At 40.7% G+C, this 22,608-nt stretch overlaps 1 protein-coding gene across 1 annotated transcript in view; it reads left to right on the forward strand.

The window, feature by feature from the left end:
- The window catches only part of LOC112408889 (transcription initiation factor TFIID subunit 1-like), a gene marked incomplete at its 5' end in the record, with an annotated part of 51,526 nt that overhangs the window by 23,343 nt on the left and 5,575 nt on the right, over positions 1–22,608 (forward strand). Inside the window, 6 exons of the mRNA XM_024758735.1 lie at positions 10,099–10,166; positions 10,511–10,627; positions 14,045–14,170; positions 14,980–15,078; positions 15,345–15,501; positions 16,063–16,240. Coding sequence (XP_024614503.1) covers positions 10,099–10,166; positions 10,511–10,627; positions 14,045–14,170; positions 14,980–15,078; positions 15,345–15,501; positions 16,063–16,240 — 745 coding nt within the window. The remainder of the gene's footprint in view (positions 1–10,098; positions 10,167–10,510; positions 10,628–14,044; positions 14,171–14,979; positions 15,079–15,344; positions 15,502–16,062; positions 16,241–22,608) is intronic.

Below are 22,608 nucleotides of genomic sequence, written 5' to 3' on the forward strand. Positions count from 1 at the left end.
TCCGCGGCATGTGGGATCTTCCCGGATGGGGGCACGAACCTGCGTCCCCTGCATCGGCAGGTGGACGCCCAACCACTGCGCCACCAGGGAAGCCCGTATGTGTGGTTTTGTGAGAAACTGCTGTACTCTTCCAGAGTGCCCGTACCGTGTTGCGTTCCCACCAACAATTATGAATCATCGTTTCTCCACAGTATTTAGTATTACCACTGTTTTAAAAAATTGTATCCATTCATCTATCTCATTGTGTTTTTACTTTGCATTCCCTTAATGGCTGTTGATGTTAAACGTCTTTTCATGTGATTATTTGCCATCCATATATCTTCTTTGGTGAAGTGTCTGTTCGTTTCTTTGCCCTGGTTTTAATTGCGTTGTTTTCTTATGATTAATGAGTTTTGAGGGTTCTTTATATATTCTAGGTATGTCCTTTATTAGATATATGACTTTTTTTTTTTTGGCTGCGTTGCTCCTTGTCTTTCTCTCGTTGCGGCGAGCAGGGGCTACTCTTTCATTACGGTGCGCGTGCTTCTCATTGCAGTGGCTTCTCTTGTTGGTGGAGCACAGGCTCTAGGCTCACGGGCTTCAGTAGTTGCAGCACGCGGGCTTCAGTAGTTGTGTCTCACGAGCTCTAGAGCACAGGCTCAGTAGTTGTGACGCACGGGCTTAGTTGCTTCGTGGCATGTGGGGTCTTCCTGGACCAGGGTTCGAACCCGTGTCCCCTGCATTGGCAGGCAGATTCTTAACCACTACACCACCAGGAAGTCCCTAGATATATGATTTACAAAGATTTTTTTCTAGCCTGTGTCTTTTCAGTCTTTTGACAGTAACTTTGGAAGAGCATAAATGTTTAATTTTGATGAAATCCAATTTATCAGTTTTTTCTTTTTGGACTGTGCTTCCAGTATGTCTCTAAGAAGACTTTGCTTAACCTAAGATCACAAAGGTTTTCTCTTATTGTTGTACATTTAAATCCATGATCCATTTTTTTAAATTAATCTATTTATTTTTGGCTGCCTTGGGTCTTCATTGCTGCACGCGGGCTTTTTCTAGTTGTGGCGAGCGGGGGCTACTTTTTGTTGCAGTGCACGGGCTTCTCATTGCAGTGGCTTCTCGTTGCAGAGCACAGGCTCTAGGCACACGGGCTTCAGTAGTTGTGGCGCGTGGGCTCATTAGTTGTGGCTCACAGGCTCTAGAGCGCAGGCTCAGTAGTTGTGGTGCACGGGCTTAGTTGCTCCACGGAATGTGGGAACTTCCCGGACCAGGGCTTGAACCCGTGTCCCCTGCATTGGCAGGCAGATTCTTAACCACTGTGCCACCAGGGAAGATGATCCATTTTGAACTTATTTTTATATATGGCATGAGATTTAGGTTGAGGTTCATTTTCTTTTTGCCTGTGGATGTCCAACTGTTCCATTATTGTTGGTTGAGAAGACTGTTACTCCAGTGAGTTGCTGTGAGCACCTTTGTAAAAAATCAGTTAAATGTGTGGGTCTGTTTCTGGGTTTACTTTGTTCCGCTGACCTACGTATCTGTCCCTCTGCACATTGCCGTGATTACTGTAGCTATGTAGTAAGTCTTATCATCAGGTAGAGTGATTCCTTTCACTTTATTCTTTTTCTAAATTGTTCTCTTATTCTTTAGCCTTTCCATGTAAATTTTAGAAGAATCTTGTCTATATCTACAAAAATGTCTTGCTGGGATTTTGATAGGAATTGAGTTAAACCTATAGATCAGTTTGGGGAGAATTGACATCTTTACTGATCCTGTCTTATTGTTAGTACATAGAGATCTCTATCATTCTTTTTAATGTATTCCATAGCATAAATATATATCATAATTGATATCCTTGCACATTTGTAGGAATATTTTTGTAGGAAATTTTGATGTTCTAAAATTGTGTTCCAAAAGGGCTGTCTGTACCTGTTTATAATAAAAATAACAGTGAAGGAGAATGCCTGTTTCCCTACAGCCTGTCCAACACTGGAGATTATTATCAGTGTTTTAAAATCTTTGCCAAATTATTTCTGTAAAATTCAAGTATATAACTTAAACTAAAATTTTCCATCATAAAAATGTTACATGTGCGTTAAAAAAAAATCAGACCATATAGAACTGTATATAGTGAAAAGGAGAAATCTCCCTGTCCTTCCCCTTTACCCATCCCATTCTCCAGAGTAGTGTTAGTTTTGGTGTGAAGCATTCTGGGCCTTTTTCTGTACACACCATATACTTTTTCTTTTTTTGACAAATGAAAGCATATATTCTGTTCTATAATTTTCTTTTTTCAGTTGACATTATATTATGGACAATTTTTAAGTATGTGATCTTGTTTAAATAAAATCTGTTCATATGTGACTCAAAAAGGCAAAAGAGTGAACTGAATATCATTTTGAATGTTTCTGGAAAAAAAATCTAAATTGGATTTCTACTTTGCTTTTAAAAATACTGTGGCTGCTTGCTATGGAGAACAGTATGGAGGTTCCTTAAAAAAACCTAAAAATAGAGTTACCATATGATCCAGCAACTCCACTCCTGGGCATTTATCTGGAAAAGATGAAAACTCTAATTCAAAAAGATACATGCAAGGGGACTTCCCTGGTGGTCCAGTGGTTAAGACTCCATGCTTCCACTGCAGGGAGCACGAGTTCAATCCCTTGTCAGGGAACTAAGATCCCATATGCTGCACGACACGGCGAGGAAAAAAAAAGATACACGCACCCCAGTGTTCATAGCAGCACTATTTACAGTAGCTAAGACATGGAAGCAATGTCCATCAACAGATGAATGGGTAAAGAAGATGTAATATATATATACACACATACATACACACAATTGAATATTACTCAGCCATAAAAAAGAATGAAGTAATGCCATTTGTAGCAACATGGGATGGACCTGGAGATTATCATACTAAATGTAGTAAGTCAGACAGCGAAAGACAAAGATCATATGATATCACTTTTTTGTGGATCTAAAAACATGATACAAAAGAACTTACTTACAAAACAGAAATAGACTCACAGACGTAGAAAACAAATTTACAATTACCAAAGGGGGAAGGTGGGGAGAGGGATAAATTAGGAGTTTGGGATTAACAGGTACACAGTACTGTATATAAAATAGATAATCAACAAGGACCTACTGTATAGTACAGGGAACTATATTCAATATCTTATAATAATCTATAATGAAAAAGAATCAGGAAAGAATAGATATATATAGATGTAAAATGGAATCACTTTGTTGGACACCTGAAACTCACAACATTGTAAATCAACTGTACTTCAATTTTAAAAAATACTGTGGCTGCTACTATGTATAAAAAGGGTACAGTGATATATTGTATGGCACAGGGAATACAACCAATATTTTATAATTAAATGGAGTATAATCGATAAAGATTTTGAATTACTATGTTGTACACCTGAAACTAATATACAAATCAACTATACCTCAATAAAATTGTGTGTGTGTGTGTATAAATAAATACTGTGGCTGAAGTAGAGGGAGATTGCCCAGTGATAATTGTCTTTTGACATTTCATTTCTGTGAGAATACTTGTTTGTTCAAGAATTCATTATCTGCTTGAGTTTGATAGGGAATAGACATAGGATGTCCATAAGTTACTAGCCCTCTTCTCTTATGTACTGTATTGAGCTAGTAAATAGTGATATAGCAGTCTGTTACAAGGCCATCATCTCATTGAAAGTCCTGTACTTATGGTGAGTGAGATAATATGCTAGAAAACAAATATGCACCAGAAAGTGTTAAGGCTACAACAAAGCCCACATTTCCAAAAACAGCATTTGGGAAAATAAAAATTATTATTTATTATTTATTAAAAGAAAAAGGAGATATAGAAAAATAGGCTTTCTGTCAGCCTGGGAGTTTCTGTAATGTATTGTCAAGGCAGTGTGTTTTCTGTGGTGCCAGGAGAAACAAAACAAAACCTTATTACCATGAAGGATATAAATCAATGTTAACTTCCCCGTGTTTATTCTATATAAGCTATTACAGTTGGCATCATGTAGAGTTAGGCGAAGAGTATAGAAAGAAAAATGGGCACAGAAAGAAAAATGGCCTAAATCTAATAAAAGTGATTGCTCTAAGCTCCATGGAGGCAGGAACCATGTCTGTCTCATATCCCCAGTGTGTAGGATAATTCTTGGCACATAGTGAACACTCGGTAAATATCTGTTGAATGAACTAACGGTCAAAGAAAGAGGTGGAGTACCCAGAAAAAGTGAAGTGTGGTGCAGTAGAAGCTCGGGCTTAGAGAATTTCAAGGAAAAGAAGTGAACGTCAATTGCATATGTAACATAGCACTTCTAGGGTTGAGTCTGAAAAATGTTGAGTGGATTTGGCAGTTAGCATATCACTGTTGACCTGATGAAAACAGTTTCAAAGAAGTGTTCTTTAACACTGCCTTATTCTCTGACACAGTTGCTACTTTCTCTATGATCCCTTAGTGCTTGGTATGTTATTGAAATTATGAATTTGTGTATATTTATCTTCCATGAAGCCGTGAAAGGGCATCAAGGACAAGGACTTACCTCTTGTTTTTTGTTTGTTTTGTTCTGTTTTTTATTTTTGTATCTTTGTATCATCAGAGCCTAGCACTATACCTGGCTTCCAGTAAGTACTTAAAAATGAAGAGTTAGGCTGTTGTAAATTTTATTCTACAAGAAAAGGTGTTTTGAATTGTCTATATTGTTGTTTTTCTAATTGTAGAAATATGGGATGAGTGTGTTTAGCTAAGGCTATATGTGTATTTTTTAAGTTGCTAAATGGAATGGTCCATTTGGGGGAAAAAAGTATTTTAACATTCTTTGGGACTTTTAATGAGGTAGGTCCTGAATGTAAATCCTACCCATGCCCAGTGAGATTTATTACCCCAGTTCCCCTCTGGATTTTCTAGCTTCTTGAGTTTCTAATCCAGATTCTGAGTAAAGTTCTGTTACAGTGGTTTGAGAGCTCAAACCTCTTATCTTGGAAACTAAACATCTTAATTTGCATTTGATCTACGTCCTACCTAATGTAAAGAGCCTAGCTACAGTCTGAAAGGTTAGATTCACTTCTCTTTTTACCTTTTCTGGACCTAGTTTGAGATAAATATCTAAGAATTAGGAGGGCCCAAGCTCATCTTTTTTGGGATCTGTGGACTATGCATAATTGAATTCAGTAATTCTAGTTTCTTTAGGAATTAGCTGTGCACATTTTTCCTTTTTTTCTTTTTAAATCTGGCACTGATTTTTTTAAGCTTTCTACTGCTACTGAGATTTTATTTTTTAATTTTAATGATTCACATTGCAACACATGCATATCCCCCACACTGTTCACTGTCAGGATAATAATTTATGCTTGTTTTGGCACAGTGCTCATCTTAGGAGGAAGGTTATTTTTAGTATTTGTGGAAATGTTCTCAAAGGAAATAGGAGCTTAGGAGTGATCACAAACCCTCTTCTCTTGGTTGCACAGGACTGCTCACCAACTCAACTGGTATTTTTCTCTGAAACCTTTTAGATAACAATAATACTTGTTTTCCCTCTCTAACTAGAACCACAAAGCTTGTAACTTTCTTCTCTTCTCCTGACATTACTAAAGAGGAAAATTAACTTAGAAATGACAAAAGTAATTTTCTTTGATTTTGGTGGAATATCAACTTTCCAAAGCTGTCATTGGAATTATCACTATTTAAGGACATTTGATTTGAATTACATGTGATTCTGTAGGCTACTGCCAATCCTTATGAATGAGGCAAAGTATAAATATAAATATATTTCTTTGATATTTGCAGTTGCTTTGCCATGATTTACTAAATAAGGAGAGAGAAGAAAAACAAAATTATTCAGAAAAACATTTCTTTTTGCAAATGGGTCACTTGTTCTCCTGTAGGGCACAGTGATAATTCATAGACAGTTTTAGCTTTCACATTCATTTTCATGTCATCCTGGAAATTACTCTTCATAAATTCTGATTTTCTGTATAGTAATCCTTTAGGGACCGGGAAATTGGAATTCAGTTTCTGCCTCCTCTTTTTCCCCACAATAGCCACAGTACCTTTATTATTCCCACAGAGGCCCTGTTGTCTGTGTATGTCTTTTCACTGGATGACTCTTCTCTTCCTAAGCTGTGAAACTTAAAGCTGATCATCCTACTTTTATTTGTTTGTTTATTTATTTTTGGCTGCGTTGAGTCTTCGTTGCTGTGCATGGGCTTTCTCTAGTTGCGGCGAGTGGGGGCTACTCTTCATTGCGGTGTGCGGGCTTCTCATTGTGGTGGCTTCTCATTGCGGAGCACAGGTTCTAGGCACGCAAGCTTCAGTAGTTGTGGCACGTGGGCTCAGTAGTTGTGGCTCGCAAGCTCTAGAGCACAGGCTCAGTGGTTGTGGCGCACGGGCTTAGCTGCTCCGCGGCACGTGGGGTCTTCCTGGACCAGGGCTTGAACCCGTGTCCCCTGCATTGGCAGGTGGATTCTCAACCATTGCGCCACCAGGGAAGCCCTGATCATCCTACTTTTAGTAAGCACCTGATTGCTGCAGAATATAGAGCAATATTTTTAGCATTATGGAGATGGTTATGGACCCCTTTGAGAATCTGATGGAAAACTATGGATCTTCTACTCAGAAAAATATGTATTATATACAGAATTCTGTTTACAGTTTCAGGGGTTCATGGATCTCACTCATTACCACTCCATTCAAGAATTTCTGGTGTAGGGACTTAACTGGTGGCACAGTGGTTGAGAATCCGCCTGCAAATGCAGGGGACATGGGTTCAAGCCCTGGTCCAGGAAGACCCCACTTGCCATGGAGCAGCTACGCCCATGCACCACAACTACTGAGCCCGCGTGCCACAACTACTGAAGCCTGCATGCCTAGAGCCCGTGCTCCGCAAGGAGAAGCCACCGCAATGAGAAGCCCATGCACCACAACAAAGAGTAGCCCCCACTCACCACCCATGTGCAGCAACGAAGACCCAGTGCAGCCATAAATAAATAAATAAATGAGCAAACAAATAAATTTCTGGTATAGGTAGGGTTAAGAAAATATCTGTGTAATTTTATCCGTTTTTGGTGGTGTTAACAGTGGTTTGCCAACTCTACCACCATCTTTGATCCAAAATATTATACTTCAGTGCCACTTTGCATATAATAGAGTTAATAATAGAGTTAAATAGCTGAAACCCTTGTAGCTCTTGAGAGCATGGACTGTCAAAAACTGAGAACAGACACAGCTAGTAATCAAAACACACAGAGAAGTATGTCAGCTACATAAGTGTATTTTTCTATATTCTGGGGGCTTTATTAGTGGGTATTTATTTTACTTTTTTAGGGTTTTCTTAATACAAATTTATTTATCTTTGGCTGCATTGGGTCTTCGTTGCTGCACACAGGCTCTCTCTAGTTGCAGCGAGCAATTCCTTGTATTATGAGAGCACTGAGATATTGAAAGCGTTGGTGTATGTTTAGGTTTCAAAACTGAAGAGCTGAATTCTTATTCTATAGGCTGGAGTTTGAGGGATGAGTCAGGTAGGTAGGTATAAGAGCCAGGATAGTGCAATAAGCTGATGTTGTACTGGCCTGGTGAAGGAGGGCTCTAACCTGTATGCAGCCTGTTTTCTCTAACATCATGCATTTCTATCAACATGAAAGCTTGTCTGATAACTTTTGCAGTCTGTGTCCATCGGTACTTTGAGGACCAACCTACTGGTGGCCCTAGAAGATTAGAACTCAGAAACTTCAGCTTCGGTCTTCTTATCACTCAGACTGTTCTTGACTGTGAGCCAGCTCTGGCTGTCTTTATACATGTCCTGAATATCTTTTGGTTGACTGCGTTTCCTTTCTGGTTTGTGTTTTGGCACAGTCAGCTTGTGTGAGGACACAGCTTTACTTATCTTTTATAAAGAATAGATGACCTGGGACTTCCCTGGTGGCTCAGTGGTTAAGAATCCGCCTGCCAATGCAGGGGACACGGGTTCGTGCCCTGGTCCAGGAAGATCCCACATGCCGCGGAGCAACTAAGCTTGTGCGCCACAACTACTGAGCCTGTGCTCTAGAGCCCACAAGCCACAACTACTGAGCCCGAGTGCCACAATTACTGAAGCCCGCGTGCCTAGAGCTCGTGCTCCGCAGCAAGAGAAGCCACGGCAATGAGAAAACTGCCCACCGCAACGAAGAGAGCAGCCCCCCACTCACCGCAGCTAGAGAAAGCCCGCATGCAGCAACGAAGACCCAGCGCAGCCGTAACTTAATAAATAAATAAATAAAAGAACAGATGACCTATGCTTGTGAGAGATTTTAACTGAAGGAGACTTATTTGTTTGTATAATAGCTTGCAATAGTCAGAGTAGTTATGGCACGAAAACTTCACATGTGGTATATTTTTTATCCTTTACATCCTGATAAATAGTACATTTAATTCAAGCGTCACCTCCTCTGTGAAGCCTTTCCTAATTCTGCTTTCCTTCTTACATCCCAGAATTGGCCACTTCCTCCTCTGTGCCTCTACTGAGCCCTGTATAGATTTTTTCACTGCATTGTATTGCCCCATTTGTTTATAGTCTATCTCACTGTGCTAGACCATAACTTCTTGAGGATATGGTCTATATCTTACTCCTTTCTGTGTCTAGTGCCTGGCACCTAGAAGGTACTCAAAAATGTTTTATGAGTGAAAAGGTGAATGAACAGTATGTTAAAGAATATTATAAAGCAATTAAGGCAGGGAGTAAAAACTCAGATGCCTTCAGGGTCCAGGCGTAAATGAATTAAGCAGACCTGGTAGGGACCAAGGTAACCTGGGAAACACATGCCTTATCTAAAAGGGACAGCTGCTACTCAGATCCAGCCCATTGGTGCATTATGAGAATGTTAACCCTGTGTTGCCACATCTTTTACTTTTTTAAGAGAAGCCAGACATTTGGGTTTTTACATGAAATCTCTTGGTTGTTGAATGTTGCCAACTAAGATTTTTTTTTTAAACTTTTTATTGAGGTATAGTTTACATACAGAAAAGTGTATATATTATGAGTGCACAGCTCAATCCATTTTCCCAAACTGAAGTGATTTTTTTTAATTGAAGTATAATTGACCTACAACAGCATGTTAGTTCTAGGTGTACAATACAATGATTTGACATTTCTGTACGTTATGAAACGATCACCACCTGAACTGGTTTTTTTTGTGAGCCAAATAAAATTGGATTGACCTGCAAGCCACCAGTTTGCAACTTGTGACCAAAACTGTATGGGGAGCTGTGTAGTTTGGTTAAGAATCACCTAATAGATTAAAGTGTCTTACATCAGTCAAATGCAGTGTGTGGACCTTATTTGGATTATGATTCCAAAAAATCAAATGTAAAAGAACATTTGTAAAACAGTTGGGGAAATTTGAATGTTGACTGGCTGTTTAATAATATTAAAGAATTATTGTTTACTATTTTAGGTGTAATACAGTTGTTTGTTTGTTTTTTTAAATAGACTTTATTTTTTAGAGCAGTTTAGAGCAAAACTGAGCAGAAGGTACAGAGTCCCCATATACCCTGTGCCCCTACACATGCTCAGCTTCCCCTGTTATCAACGTCCCCCACTAAGGTGGTACATTTGTTACAATCAATGAACCTACATTGACACATCATTATCACCCAAAGTCCATAGTTTACATTAGGGTTCACTCTGGGTTACTGTACATTCTGTGGGTTTTGACAGATGTATAGTGACAAGTATCTACCGTTATAGTATCATACATAGTTATTTTTTTAGAGTCCTTAAAGACATACTGAACAATTTATGGATGAAATGAAATGCTGCAATTTGCTTCAGAATAATTTGGGAAGTGTCAAAGTTGGTGTAAATGAAACAGGGTTGACCATGTATTGATAATCATTGACACTGAGTAATGGGTACGTGGGAGTTCATTTTATTAGTGTCTCTGTTTTTGTATGTGTTTGAAATTTTCTACCTCCAAAAGTAGAGCAAGAGTGCAAGTTAAAGCTGAAGCATGATTCTTTGGATCTACGGTAATGGGGCACTACCGCTGGTGACAGAATGTAAATTTCTGGAACTGAAGTCTGCAAAGGTAATGGCATTCTCTTTTCATTTTTAGGGCCTGAAAGTCAGTATACCAAGACTGCTCAGGAGATTGTGAATGTCTGTTACCAGACATTGACTGAGGTAAGTGGTAAAGAGGAGGTCCCCTTAGGATCTAGCTTTCTGGAATCCCTTTGTTCCCTAGAGTGATGAGGAGGCCTTCTCTGCCTATCCTGTTTTAAAATGTAATATCCCACCCCAAACCTCAGCCCACATCCCTTAGTTCCTTCCCTGCTTTATTTTCTTACCTAGCACTAAATGTTTTTAATAAACTATGTAATTATTTACTTTAATTACCATATGTGTCCTGCCACTAGAATAGAAGCTCTTCGAAGACAGGGATTTTCATTTGCTCTTTTTACAACTTTTGTATCCCCAGTGTCTAAAACAAATGTTGAATGAATTCACTAATTTTCTTTATTTCTCAGTATGATGAGCATTTGACTCAACTTGAGAAGGATATTTGCACAGCTAAAGAAGCAGCTTTGGAGGAAGCAGAATTAGAAAGCTTGGACCCAATGACCCCAGGGCCTTACACACCTCAGGTGAGTCTGAGGACTAGAAGCCTCCTCTTACAGTTTTCTTTTTGGTTTGGGAACTTGGGAGCATGTTAACAGATGTATTTACTGAGATACCCTTCTTCTCTGTCCTTCCTCTTCATATGCCTTTCGTGTGCTTTCTTGTCTTCTCAAAGGCTAAGGTGAGTGAGGGCCGTGGGTCTTCGTAGCCTTGTTGAATCCAGAAGAGACAGATATGGGATGAATGAATGGGGTGGGGTCTTAGTTGTTTAGGCAGTATTTAGGAATACCAGATTCCTGACTACCATGGCCAGAGGCATTCTCTTGAGTCTCTGGGGCTCCCTTGCCTCATGCATTGGGGTTCTAGGACATCCCTAGAGTATAGACATGGGCCACATTGTTCCTGTGCCTTATAGATGCCTGATTACTCATTCCTTCTGAGATATCTCAGTGTAGCTCAGATGTCACCCATTTTCCTGGATTGACTCGCTCTCCCCATAAATGAAGACAGGTAATGTTTTACAATATTCTTCAATTCTCATGTGAAAGACTAGAGAGCAAGATTAATAAGAAATTTTTAGTCTTTCTGATCTGACCCTTGAATATACTAAGAGTCTCTTTCATGTATACTATACTCTCAGAGGGCTGGTATATTTGAATAATAAGACTTACCAGAATATAACTGTATTGGAGGCACTATGGTAAAGTGGAAAGTACATGAAGGTTGGTATAAAACAGTCCTGGGTTTGAGTCTTAGCTCTGCTGCTATCTAGCTTTGTGCACTTGGGAAGTTAAGTTAACCCCTCTAATCCAGTTTCCGTTTCTCTAAAATGTACTTTTCAAGATTGTTGTAAACATTAAACAAGGTCATTTGCCCAGCACATAGTAGACATTCAGGAAATGTTTATTTCCTTATCTGTATGAAAGTCACCTACAGGGTTCTCAGAGGCCCTTTCAAATTTAACCAAATATTCTAATGCGTATTTCTCCTAGTTCCCACTGGAAAACGTTTTTCCATTCTGCTCAGGTTTCACTCTGAACTAATAATGCAACCTGTGTGATCTCTGTTGGATAATTGCTGTCTATATCTCATTCATGCACTCTCCTTATCTATCTTTTACTCTCTCTTTTACCCCAAAACCTAGGCCACTGAGGGGCCAAGTATAAAGAGCCCTAAGATACATCTTCCAGGCCCAGAACAAGGAAAGGCTCTTGGAGTGTGTGGGCAGATTGGGTCAAGGGGGCTTGGGTGAGTGCTGTTGCCCAGGAAGGTCCTATTTGCTAATAGGCCCACAGCTTCCACAAGACCCTTTGTGGTAAGTTAAAGCCTGGGTTTTAGCCATCATTCCCCAGGAGAGTCTTAACTACTGAGTGGCGTGTTTGCTCTGCTCTATGACAGCCTAAGGCTAGCCTTTTGGTGAGTCAGACCCTTAGACCCAGAAGCCATCTTCCTTTCTTCCCTTCCCCTCCCACACTATCTCAAATGGTGGAGGAAAACCTGGCAACTGTTCTTCCTCCGGAGCAGTAGCTGTTGTTTTGTGCAGTTAAGAGGATCTCCTATGAGGAGTAGGGTGTAGGTATTGCCTCTTCATTATTCCAGTTCACTCTCTGATCATTGCCTTCACTCATATATACACGTTTTAAATTAGAAAGCCCAGTGCATTATTTCTAAACCTGAGGAAGATGCGCATGAGTGATTGTCCTTACTCATAACTACTCTCAAACCCAAATGCTATTAAAGTGTGTTTGTGTAAGTTTAACCTGTCATAATACAATTTTGTTGTGTAGAAACATGACAGTAATCGTACTTTACTTCCAGCTCTAAATGGTGGTAATCAATAATGTATTTTCACTCAACTATTTCTACCCAGCTTGTATTGCACCATACATTCAGCTTAACACTCTCTAAAATTGCTTGCTTTACATTTTCCCACATAGCGTTTCATTCCCTGATTTTCTCTTCTTTTGTTCCACAACTAGTTTATTTGCAGTGTAATGCTTTGAATTCTGTTTTGCCTCTCTTTCTCCAAAACCCTGTTCCCAATCAGCCTTGTTTGTTTGCTTTAAAAACAACAACAACAAAACCAACAGCAAAGTAACACATGTGGGTTTTTTGTTGATAAAAGTAACATGTTCATTGGGACACGTTGGAAAATATACAGAATAAATAAGTTACCTAAAATCAAGTCCACCAGTCAGAAAGAACCAACCACTGTGAACATTTTGGCGTGTTTCAAATCTGTAATGCGTGTACGTGTGCGTTTATAGACACAGCTTTTTTTTTTTTTTTTTTTTTTTGCGGTATGTGGTCCTCTCACTGTTGTGGCCTCTCCCGTTGCGGAGCACAGGCTCCGGACGTGAAGGCTCAGCGGCCATGGCTCACGGGCCCAGCTGCTCCGCGGCATGTGGGATCTTCCCGGACCGGGGCACGAACCTGTGTCCCCTGCATCGGCAGGCGGACTCTCAACCACTGTGCCACCAGCGAAGCCCTATAGACACATTTTTAAAGTGAAATTGGTCATTATGATCTTGTCTTGTTTTCGCTTCACATTATATCATGAGCATTTTATTTCATTAAATAGTCTTTGAAAACATTTTTAATAGCCACATAATATTTCTACCCTCAGCCAGCTTTTTAGAGAATGCTTTCCTACTTTTCCAGCCTGTTCTTTTTTAGTCCCTCCTGCCCTCCTTTCACTGAATAGACGGTTTGTTAAACCCCTGTTCTCTTCAGGAGAGGGAAGAAGGAAGGAAGCTATAATTTGTTGACTACCAAGCATTGGGTAAGGAGCATATACCCATCTCTTAATTCTCCCAAACAACCTTGTGAGGTAGACATTATCATCCATGTTTCACAGTTGAGGAAATCAAGGCTTAGAGAAATTAAGTAATTTGTTAAAGTTACTCAGCTAGCAAATGGTAGAGCCAGGACTCAAACCCAGGGCAGTTTACTCCAAAGTCCATGGTTTTTCACCATGCCATTTTGCCTTGTAGCATCCTCTGGTGAGCTCATAAGCTCTTACCCCATTCCATGCTCTGGTTGGAACTGAAATTTCTTTATCCCATTTTCTATTAGATGTCTCTAAACCAAACAATCTAAATGGCACTGGTATGAAGCCCTGGGCCTAAAAACAATAAGACAAGGCTTAGAAGAAATTAGGTTATTGACCATAAAGGCTGTTAGGACATAGAATTGTCCCATAGCTTTGATGCTTTTCTGCTTCAGGCTTCTGATCATATGCATCAGATGCCTCTCTGCTAGAATGAGCAACATTTGTGAGATTCCCAAAAAGCTGTCCATAAAACTATGTCAAAACTATGTTTTCTCTTTAAATGGATTGTTCTGCATGACCTTTTTCTGCAGTGAATGCTCTAAAGGGGAGTTCTCTGTATTTCTTGCTCCCTTTACTAAATAGAAGCTAAGTTGTATGATTTGTGCCACAGCCTCCTGACTTGTATGATACCAACACATCCCTCAGTATGTCTCGAGATGCCTCTGTATTTCACGATGAGAGCAATATGTCTGTCCTGGATATTCCCACTGCCACTCCAGAAAAGCAGGTGACACAGGTAGGATATTCTTTTTCTCTTTGTGAGATTGGTAGTATGCTTGGGGGTAGGGGGTGGGGGAGTGATGGTGGTGATGTGTGGACATGTGTCAAGGATGATGATTGGACCCCTTGGCCCTGGGAATGAAGGCCTGGAAATGTGATTTCAAGGTGGGACGGTGGCAGGTTGCATGACTGGCATTGTCTTCTATCTGTCACCATGGGCAGAGTCAGGCACAGCAGAACTTAAGGGAAGGTACAAGTGTGAAAAATGTGTGAGGCATCACAGCAGCCTGACAGGTGATTAGAAAGACCAACTGCATTCAGAGACAGAGTTCAAAATAATTGCCCTGCTACTTTACTGTATATGAGTTACCTAAATTAAAGTTATTTTTAAAATTAAGTTTTTTAAGTTGGCTTTTTCTTGAGGTATCAGCAGATACTCCTGATCTGAATCCAGAAATCTTATCAGCTGATCTCAGTCAGGGTTCCACTGGAGAGTGCAAAATCCAGGAGGGTTTTTCTGTCCCAAAGAGTCCAACACAAGCTAGGGAAAGCTTGGTTTAGAAAGGAGGAGTCTCCTTGTGATGATACAGTAATAGTAGACCAAGGCCTTCCTGTTCTTTGTTTTTTTTTCTTTTAACCCTACCTGTGATTTCCAAAGAATGAATGGGGGAAAATGCACATGCCTTGAGCTGTGTAAACAGCCCCCACTAGCTGTGGGGTTGGCTGGGATATCAGGGAGGAGCATCGGTCCTGAGTGAGAGCCCTTGGTTAACTCCTCCTACTGGCACGTCCCTCAATGATGTGCTATTTGTGTTCCTTACTCAGATGCGCCAGGGCCGAGGTAGGCTGGGCGAGGAAGACTCTGATGTAGATATTGAAGGGTATGATGATGAGGAGGATGGGAAACCTAAGACTCCAGCCCCAGTGAGTATGCTTACAGAAAGCTTATGGTTACATTATACCCTTATATGGTAGGAGCCCCAGTAGTACAGGACAGGCCAAATCCCCAGGCGCTATCAGAAGGTCTCCATAGTGAGGCCCAACCTGACTTTAAGAACCAGCTAAACAAATCTATCCACCAAAATTATGTAACTTCTTGTAAGGCAGCAAGGGGGGTGCGGCTGGTGGTGGCTTCTGGTCTTTTACTTGGTCGATTAATGGGACTTTGATCCTCAACTGGTCTCATTTAGGAAGGTGAAGATGCAGATGGTGATCTTGCAGATGAAGAGGAGGGAACTGTGCAACAGCCTCAAGCCAGTGTCCTGTATGAGGATTTGCTTATGTCTGAAGGAGAAGATGATGAGGAAGATGCCGGGAGTGATGAAGAAGGAGATAACCCTTTCTCTGGTACGTAGCTCACCATGGCACCCTCAGGACTTGGGAGGAAGCTCTGGGCCACATATGCTGTTACCAGAAATTGCTCTTTTATTGAAGTCCCATTAGTAGACCTCAGGGTACTGAGCACTCACTCATAGGCTGATCAGATTCATTAGTCTTAGAAGAGGTGAAAAAATACAACACAGGAGGTACAAAAGATGACAGTCAAAAAGGCAAAGCCAAAGCAGCGGTTTTGATTTAAATACTTGATAAAAACGAGATAGAAGTGTTATATGTGGCAATAGGGAAGGAAAATGAAGAAAAAAGATCCTGCTTTGGGATTTTTTTGTGGATTAATGGCAATGGCAGGGGATGAGTATAGGAGGAGAAATGAAATGGAAAAAGGAAATGATTTTTTAATTCTCTTTCCAAACTACAGATCTTGTCAGTGTTGACCCTAGGCAATCCTCTGAGGTGAGGAGTCCAGGCAAGATGCCTCTGTAGATGCATGGGATTAACTAGTTCTGGAAGACTAAGCCAATGATGTTAATTCTTTGTCAAACTTATCTCAAGATCTGTCTCTTTTCACAGCTATCCAGCTGAGTGAAAGTGGAAGTGACTCTGATGTGGGATCTGGTGGGATAAGACCCAAACAGCCCCGCATGCTTCAGGAGAACACAAGGATGGGCATGGACAATGAAGAAAGCATGATGTCCTATGAGGGAGACGGTGGGGAGGCTTCTCATGGTTTGGAGGATAGCAACATCAGGTAATTGGTAGCAACACGCTACAGGGCTGTGGCATCAGTGCCCAGCTATGATGTCAGAGGGTCCAGCATCAGATTACTTTCATCCATCAAACATTTCCTGAGCACCTACTAGGGCCAGGCACTGTGCTAGGCCCTTGGGGATACACAGAGGAGCAAGACATATCCTGCCCTTGAGGAGCTCACAGTCTAGTGGAAGAGACTGATACAACGAAATTATTACAAATACAGTGTGATAAGAGCTACATAGCATAGGTTAAGTACAAAGTGCCAAGTCACCACTGAGGAGGGAGTATCTCGCTCTGCTTGGAGTAATCAGGGAAAGTGTCACAGATGAGGGAACATTTGAACTGGGCCTTACAGGATGGATAGGAGTCTAAAAGTAGATAAGTGGCAGCAGGTGAGGAGATCCTTAGAGATGGAACAGTATGTTCAAAGGTGCAGAAATATAGCAAAGTAAATTCCAGACAGAAGGGAGGTTGCTGGGCGTTGTGACTCTAGAAGTAGCAAGGGATTATACTGTAGAGGACCTTAACTGGTATGCTAAGACACTTGGATTGTGGTTAATGGGAATCATCACTTTAAGGAAAAGAAAGTAACATCAAATTTGTGTGTTAAATAACTCTAGGGCAGTGATGAGGAATTCAGCTAGAATCTGTTAGGAGTGGAAGAAAGGGAAGGGACATATTCAAGAACTGTTCAGAGGGTAGATCAATTGGATTTAGGAGGTAAGGAGATTAGATATATAATGAATGGGAATGTCACTGAGAGAAGAAAGAGGAAAAACAGGTATTAGATGGAGTGGGAAAGGAGGCAAAAAATGAATTTGTCTGTGGACATGTTGGATTTAAGGTACATATGATACATCTAAGCCGCAGGTATCCAGCAAGCAGTTAAGAGTCTATTCATCCAGCAAATATTTACAAGTACAAAAGCAAGGATGTTGTCCTTGCTTCAAGGAGTTCAGTCTAGTGGGAAATCTAAAACAGGCAAACAGATGATGATCACAGTGTTACAAGAAAAGTGCTCTGATAGGCAGCGACAGGATTTTTCTGGGACTTGGGTAGGAGTGGAGTAGGGGAGCTGGTTAGAGAAGCTGAGCTGAATCAGAATAGGAATCAGCTAAATGAAAAGGAAAGTGAAGGACATTCCAGAGACTAAGAACAGCATGTATGACGACACAGAGACATGAAACACTTCTAGAGAATGCAAGTAGCTCAGTGTGGCTGGAGGTTTTGATCATGATCCGTGTAATAGAGACAGATTAAAGAAGTAGGTAAGGACCAAATCATGAAGGGTCTGAAAATTTGGGGCAGACATTGAATGAGCGTAGTATGATCAGATCTGTATTTTGGAAAAGTTGCTCTGTGCCCCAAAAGAAAGATGGGCAAAAGCCATGAATTAACAGTTTACAAAAGAAATGTAAATGGCCAATAAATATATGAAAAATTAGCTTCCCTAAGAAAGAAATGCAATAAAACAATGAAATGCAATTTTTTTACCTATAAGATGGGCAAAGATTAAAATGAATGATAATGCCCAGTGTTGGAAAAGGCATGAGGAAAAAGACATTCTGAAATGACTGGTTGATAATGTAAATTGAAAGGGGTAGGTGAGAGAGATACAGCAATTTATCATTATAAATCAGAAACTTAAAAAGCGTGCATCCCCTTTGGCCCCCACATTCCATATCTAGGAAGTTATTCCATGGGAACAATAAAATACCTTCATCAAGATGTTTGTACAAGGATGTTTATCACAGCATTGTTTCTAATAGTGGGAAAATTGAAGACAGCTTAAATGTTCTAGTGAGAGACTGAAATAAATCCTGTTACAGCCATACAGTGGAATACCATGCAGCTATTAAAATGATCGTGTAGATGTATGTTTATTGACATGGAAAGATGTTCATTATAAACATTAGTGAAAAAGCAGATTCCTGAAGAGTATGTAGAGTATTCCAATTTTGTAAAGAAAAAGAAAATGTTTAAGCATCAAAGTGAAGTGCATAGAAAAAAATCTGGAAGGTCATATACCAAAAGATTATCTCTGGGTGGTAGAGTTATTGGTGTTTTTTTTTCTTTTTCTTTTTTTCTGGTGTATATTCTAATTTTTTTTTTAACCAGTGAACGTGCATTACTTGTGGGTTTTTTTAAGTAAAATTAAGAATAAACAAACAAACAAAAATAGCACTCTGGCAGAAATGTGAAGAATTCATTGGGGGAGAGCAAGACTGGAGGCATGAAGATTGATTTCAGTGGTGCAGGCGGCCAGGGATCACAAAGGACTAAGCCAAGGCAGGCAGAATAGGGCTGGAAAGGAGGGGATAGAGACAAGATATATTGAAAAGGTAGAATCTTCAGGACTGTTGACTAATTGGATATGTAGATGAGTGAAGCTGTAAGTGGCAGACGAAACTATGAGGCTCTCAGAGCATTTATGGTCATGTAAGCTGGCAGTGTGTTGTTGTTCAGGTGTAGGGGAGTTTCTTTCATTCAGATTCTTGCGTATATGAAGTTGGCAAGTTGATGTTTTCGAATAGGATCATTTTTCTCTCAGGGACCTGTAGAACAGTCCAGAACCATCATTTTAGTGTCCAGGGGAGGTGAGATGGGCTGATCCCTTGGTGGCACCAAGAACGGGACTGGTCAGCTAGAGGATGGTGTCCGAGCTTGAGAGATGACATGTTTCTCTTCTCAGTTATGGGAGCTATGAGGAGCCTGATCCCAAGTCGAACACCCAAGACACAAGCTTCAGCAGCATCGGTGGGTATGAGGTATCAGAGGAGGAAGAAGATGAGGAGGAGGAAGAGCAGCGCTCTGGGCCGAGCGTACTAAGCCAGGTCCACCTGTCAGAGGACGAGGAGGACAGTGAGGATTTCCACTCCATTGCTGGGGACAGTGACTTGGACTCTGATGAATGAGGCTTCCTTTGGGCCTCCTTGGTCAGCCTTCCTTGTTCTCTAGCCTAGGTGGTTCACCTTTCCCCCATTTGTTTATATTTGTACAGTGTCTGATCTTGAAATCACCAGATTAACTAGTACCGTAGCCTTTAAAAATTAGTAAGTAAGGGCTTCCCTGGTGGCACCGTGGTTGAGAGTCCGCCTGCCAATGCAGGGGACGCGGGTTCATGATAACTGATAAAAAAATCACCTCTCCTGATCTTCTTGGGGGCAGTGCCACCCTTTGATTTAAAACCAAGCAACCCCCTTCCCCCTACCACTAACAGAGTAATCTTCTTCTCCAGTGCCCCCTTTAACTCCATTTATTGCTCTTAGTATCATTCTTTCCTGGGGAAAGAAGAGAAATCATGAAATAACTAATAACTTTATGTCCTCTTGATGTATTAGAAAATTTCCAAGCATGGTATCATCTCAGTTTTCTAATTTGCAGGCTGGAACAGGGGACAGCCCCTCTGCTGGGACAGAGAATTGGATTCTGGTGGACTCTATGCCACACTAAAAACATAAACCTCTTGGACAAACTGAACTGCCCAGTATTTTATTATTTATTTGATTATACAATGCCTTGTTCCTAAATGAATTGGAGGCAAATAACTATAAATGTTTGAAACAGCCTGTATGTCAGAAATGATATGTTGCCATGTAAGTGCGTTCTGTCCCTCCCCCCCATGGGAAATGGTAGGGCAATGGTAAGTTCCTTAGGGCGAAGACTGTGTCTTCTGTTTCTTTTCATGCTTAGGATATGGTTCTGTGCAGAGTAGGTACTCAGTAAATGTTCCTAGAATCATAAAATCCTCAACAGATTCATTACTGAGCGTCTGCTCCACGGTAAGCATTCCATCAAAACCTTGGGATGCAAAATTAAATAAGACGCATTCCTTTCACTGAACAATATCACCGTCAAGTTGGGGGAGGGGGAGTGGAATTCAAGACGTTAATAAATCATTACAGTACTGTGAGATAAGTGCAATTAAGAAGCTAGATATAAAGTATAGGGGAAAACAGAAGAGTGATCATGTCTGAAAAAGTCAGGGAAGTCTTCCTAGAGGTAATTTTTAAGCTGATTGTTGAAGAATTAATTAGTAGGAGCTTGCCAGATGGAAAAGTGCAGGCAGAGTGTAACATGAAGTGAAAAGGACGAACTCCAGAAATGGCAGAGTGTGTTCCTAGTTTGTTTGTTTGTTTGTACCAGCCTTGTTCCAGAAAGGATTTAAGGTGGTTTATGTTCCAGTCCCTCAAATGCTGGAATGGCTAGAGATGAGACTGAAAGATGGATAGGAAGCATATCGTCAAGAGCTTTGATTTTGATGCTAATGCATATGAATTCATATTATGAGAAATGAGGCGCTCTAGTGGAGTGATATAATCAGATTTGTGTTTTAGAAATTTTCTGTATATTAAATGAGGAAAAATTGAACAATCATGTAACAAGTGTGATACCGTTTTTGTAAATGACAAAACCCATGTGTGTGTATTTATATGTGCTTATATGTGTATATGCAAAGGAAAAGGTCTGAAAGGATATACACAAAACTGTTTGCAGTGATAACCCTCTGGGGAGTGGGATTGGAGGGGAGGGGGATTGGAGGGAAGGGGGCTATATGCTTGTGTGTATGCTGGGTGGGGTATTGTGCTTTTATTTCTGTATTTGAATTTTTTACAAGAATGTATGATTTTTGGAATAAAAAAATTAAAAAAAATTCCAGCACTAGTGCGGAGAGTGGTTTGGAGAGGGGCAAATCTAGTTCAAGTATGGGGTAGTGGAGCCTGAACCAGGGCTGTGGCATTAAGATGGGGAGGAGGGGGGTGAATTTGAGAGCTGTTTAGGGGATAGAATCAACAGGACTTGATGACCAATTGGCATTTGGGAGTGGAGAAGGAAGAATGAAAGGTGGCTTCCAGAATTTTGGTTTAGCTTGATTGGATGGGTACATGGTATTCATTCATTCAGCATTTATCGAGCCACCTATTTTTATCAAGTAGTCTGCTAGATGCTGATACAGACGTTAAGATACAGTTTCTGATGGCAGGGCACTTAAGGTCTAGAATGAGTGGTAGATACATAAATAAGTTTAATAAGAAATGATCATTGCAATAAATATTTACAAAGTTTCATGGTGATAAGGAGTTACCAACTCTGCTTATGAAGTAAGGATAAGAAGCCTTCGTAGAGGGGAACCCTTCAGATAGATCATGAAGAGTAGGGAGGAGTTTGCCGGGGTCAGTGCGGGGGAAGTATTCTAGGCAGAGGGAACAGAATGCTTAGGGGCATGAAAGTACATGGTCTGTTCATTGAACAAGTACTTCTGGATGGATGGAATATAGGAGACGTATGTAGTGTAGTGATTATTTACAAGGCTCAGGTTCAAATGCTCATCTTAGATCACTGGCACAGTGTGGAAAATGGATGGGCTGGGGCGGGCTGATGCCAGATGAGAGATGACGGAGACTTAAAACTGGCTGAGGCATTGGCAGTAGGCGTGAAATGAGAGGTACCTCGTGGTGACTGATTGGATAATGGAAAGTAAAAAAAAAAAAAAAAAGTGTTATCTAGGTTTCTGACTTAGGTGATTGGGTAAATGGTGATGGCCATTCACTGAACAGATTGAGGGTGGAAGGTAGGAGAAATAGCTAAGTTCGGTTGGGAAGCATGTGTGTTTAAACTATGATAGGTAGAAAGCTTAGGATTTGTGCAAACTTGGGAGTAGGTGAGATCACACAGGAAGCCTGTGTAGAGTCAGAAGAGTATGGAGGGCAGAATGCTGGTATAGACCAATTTTTAGGGGTGGTCAGAAATAGAAGGAAAACTTGCAGAATGATATTTCTTAAACCAAGGAAGGAGGTTTAAAGGAAAAAAGAAAAAGACTTAGCATCTATACCACAGAGAAGTAAAGTAAAATAAAGCCTGAGAGCTTTGGGGTTTGGCAACTAGGAGGTCCCTGGTGACCTTAGCTAGCAAGAGAGTGAGATTAGAAGCCAGCCAGCAGGAGGTTGAGGGACAGATGGAAGATGAGGAAGTGACAAGAGAGATCATAGACTACCCCTTCAAGAAGCTAGGCTGTGAGGAATAAAAGAGGGGGAGAGTCTTAAGATGAAAGAAAAATAGGGACTTCCCTGCCTGTCCAGTGGTTAAGACTCTGCACTTCCACTGCAGGGGCCGCAGGTTTGATTCCTGGTCAGGGAATTAAGATCCTACATGCGGCGCCTGCGAAGCGCAGCCAAAATTTAAAAAAAAAAAAAAGGAAGATAAATAAGTACGCTTACGTAGGCTTAAGGGAGAAAGCAATAGAGAAGGAGGGGTTGGAAAAAAGCAAGAGAAGATAATTGTTGGAAAGACCTCTGTGAAAACAGGAAGGAATGTTAGCATAGATAGCACTTCCTCCTATAGGAGAAGAGATTCCCCGCCCCT

This window comes from Neophocaena asiaeorientalis, unplaced genomic scaffold (genome assembly GCF_003031525.2).
Source record: "Neophocaena asiaeorientalis asiaeorientalis breed wild unplaced genomic scaffold, Neophocaena_asiaeorientalis_V1.1 scaffold577, whole genome shotgun sequence".
Taxonomy (NCBI): domain Eukaryota; kingdom Metazoa; phylum Chordata; class Mammalia; order Artiodactyla; family Phocoenidae; genus Neophocaena; species Neophocaena asiaeorientalis.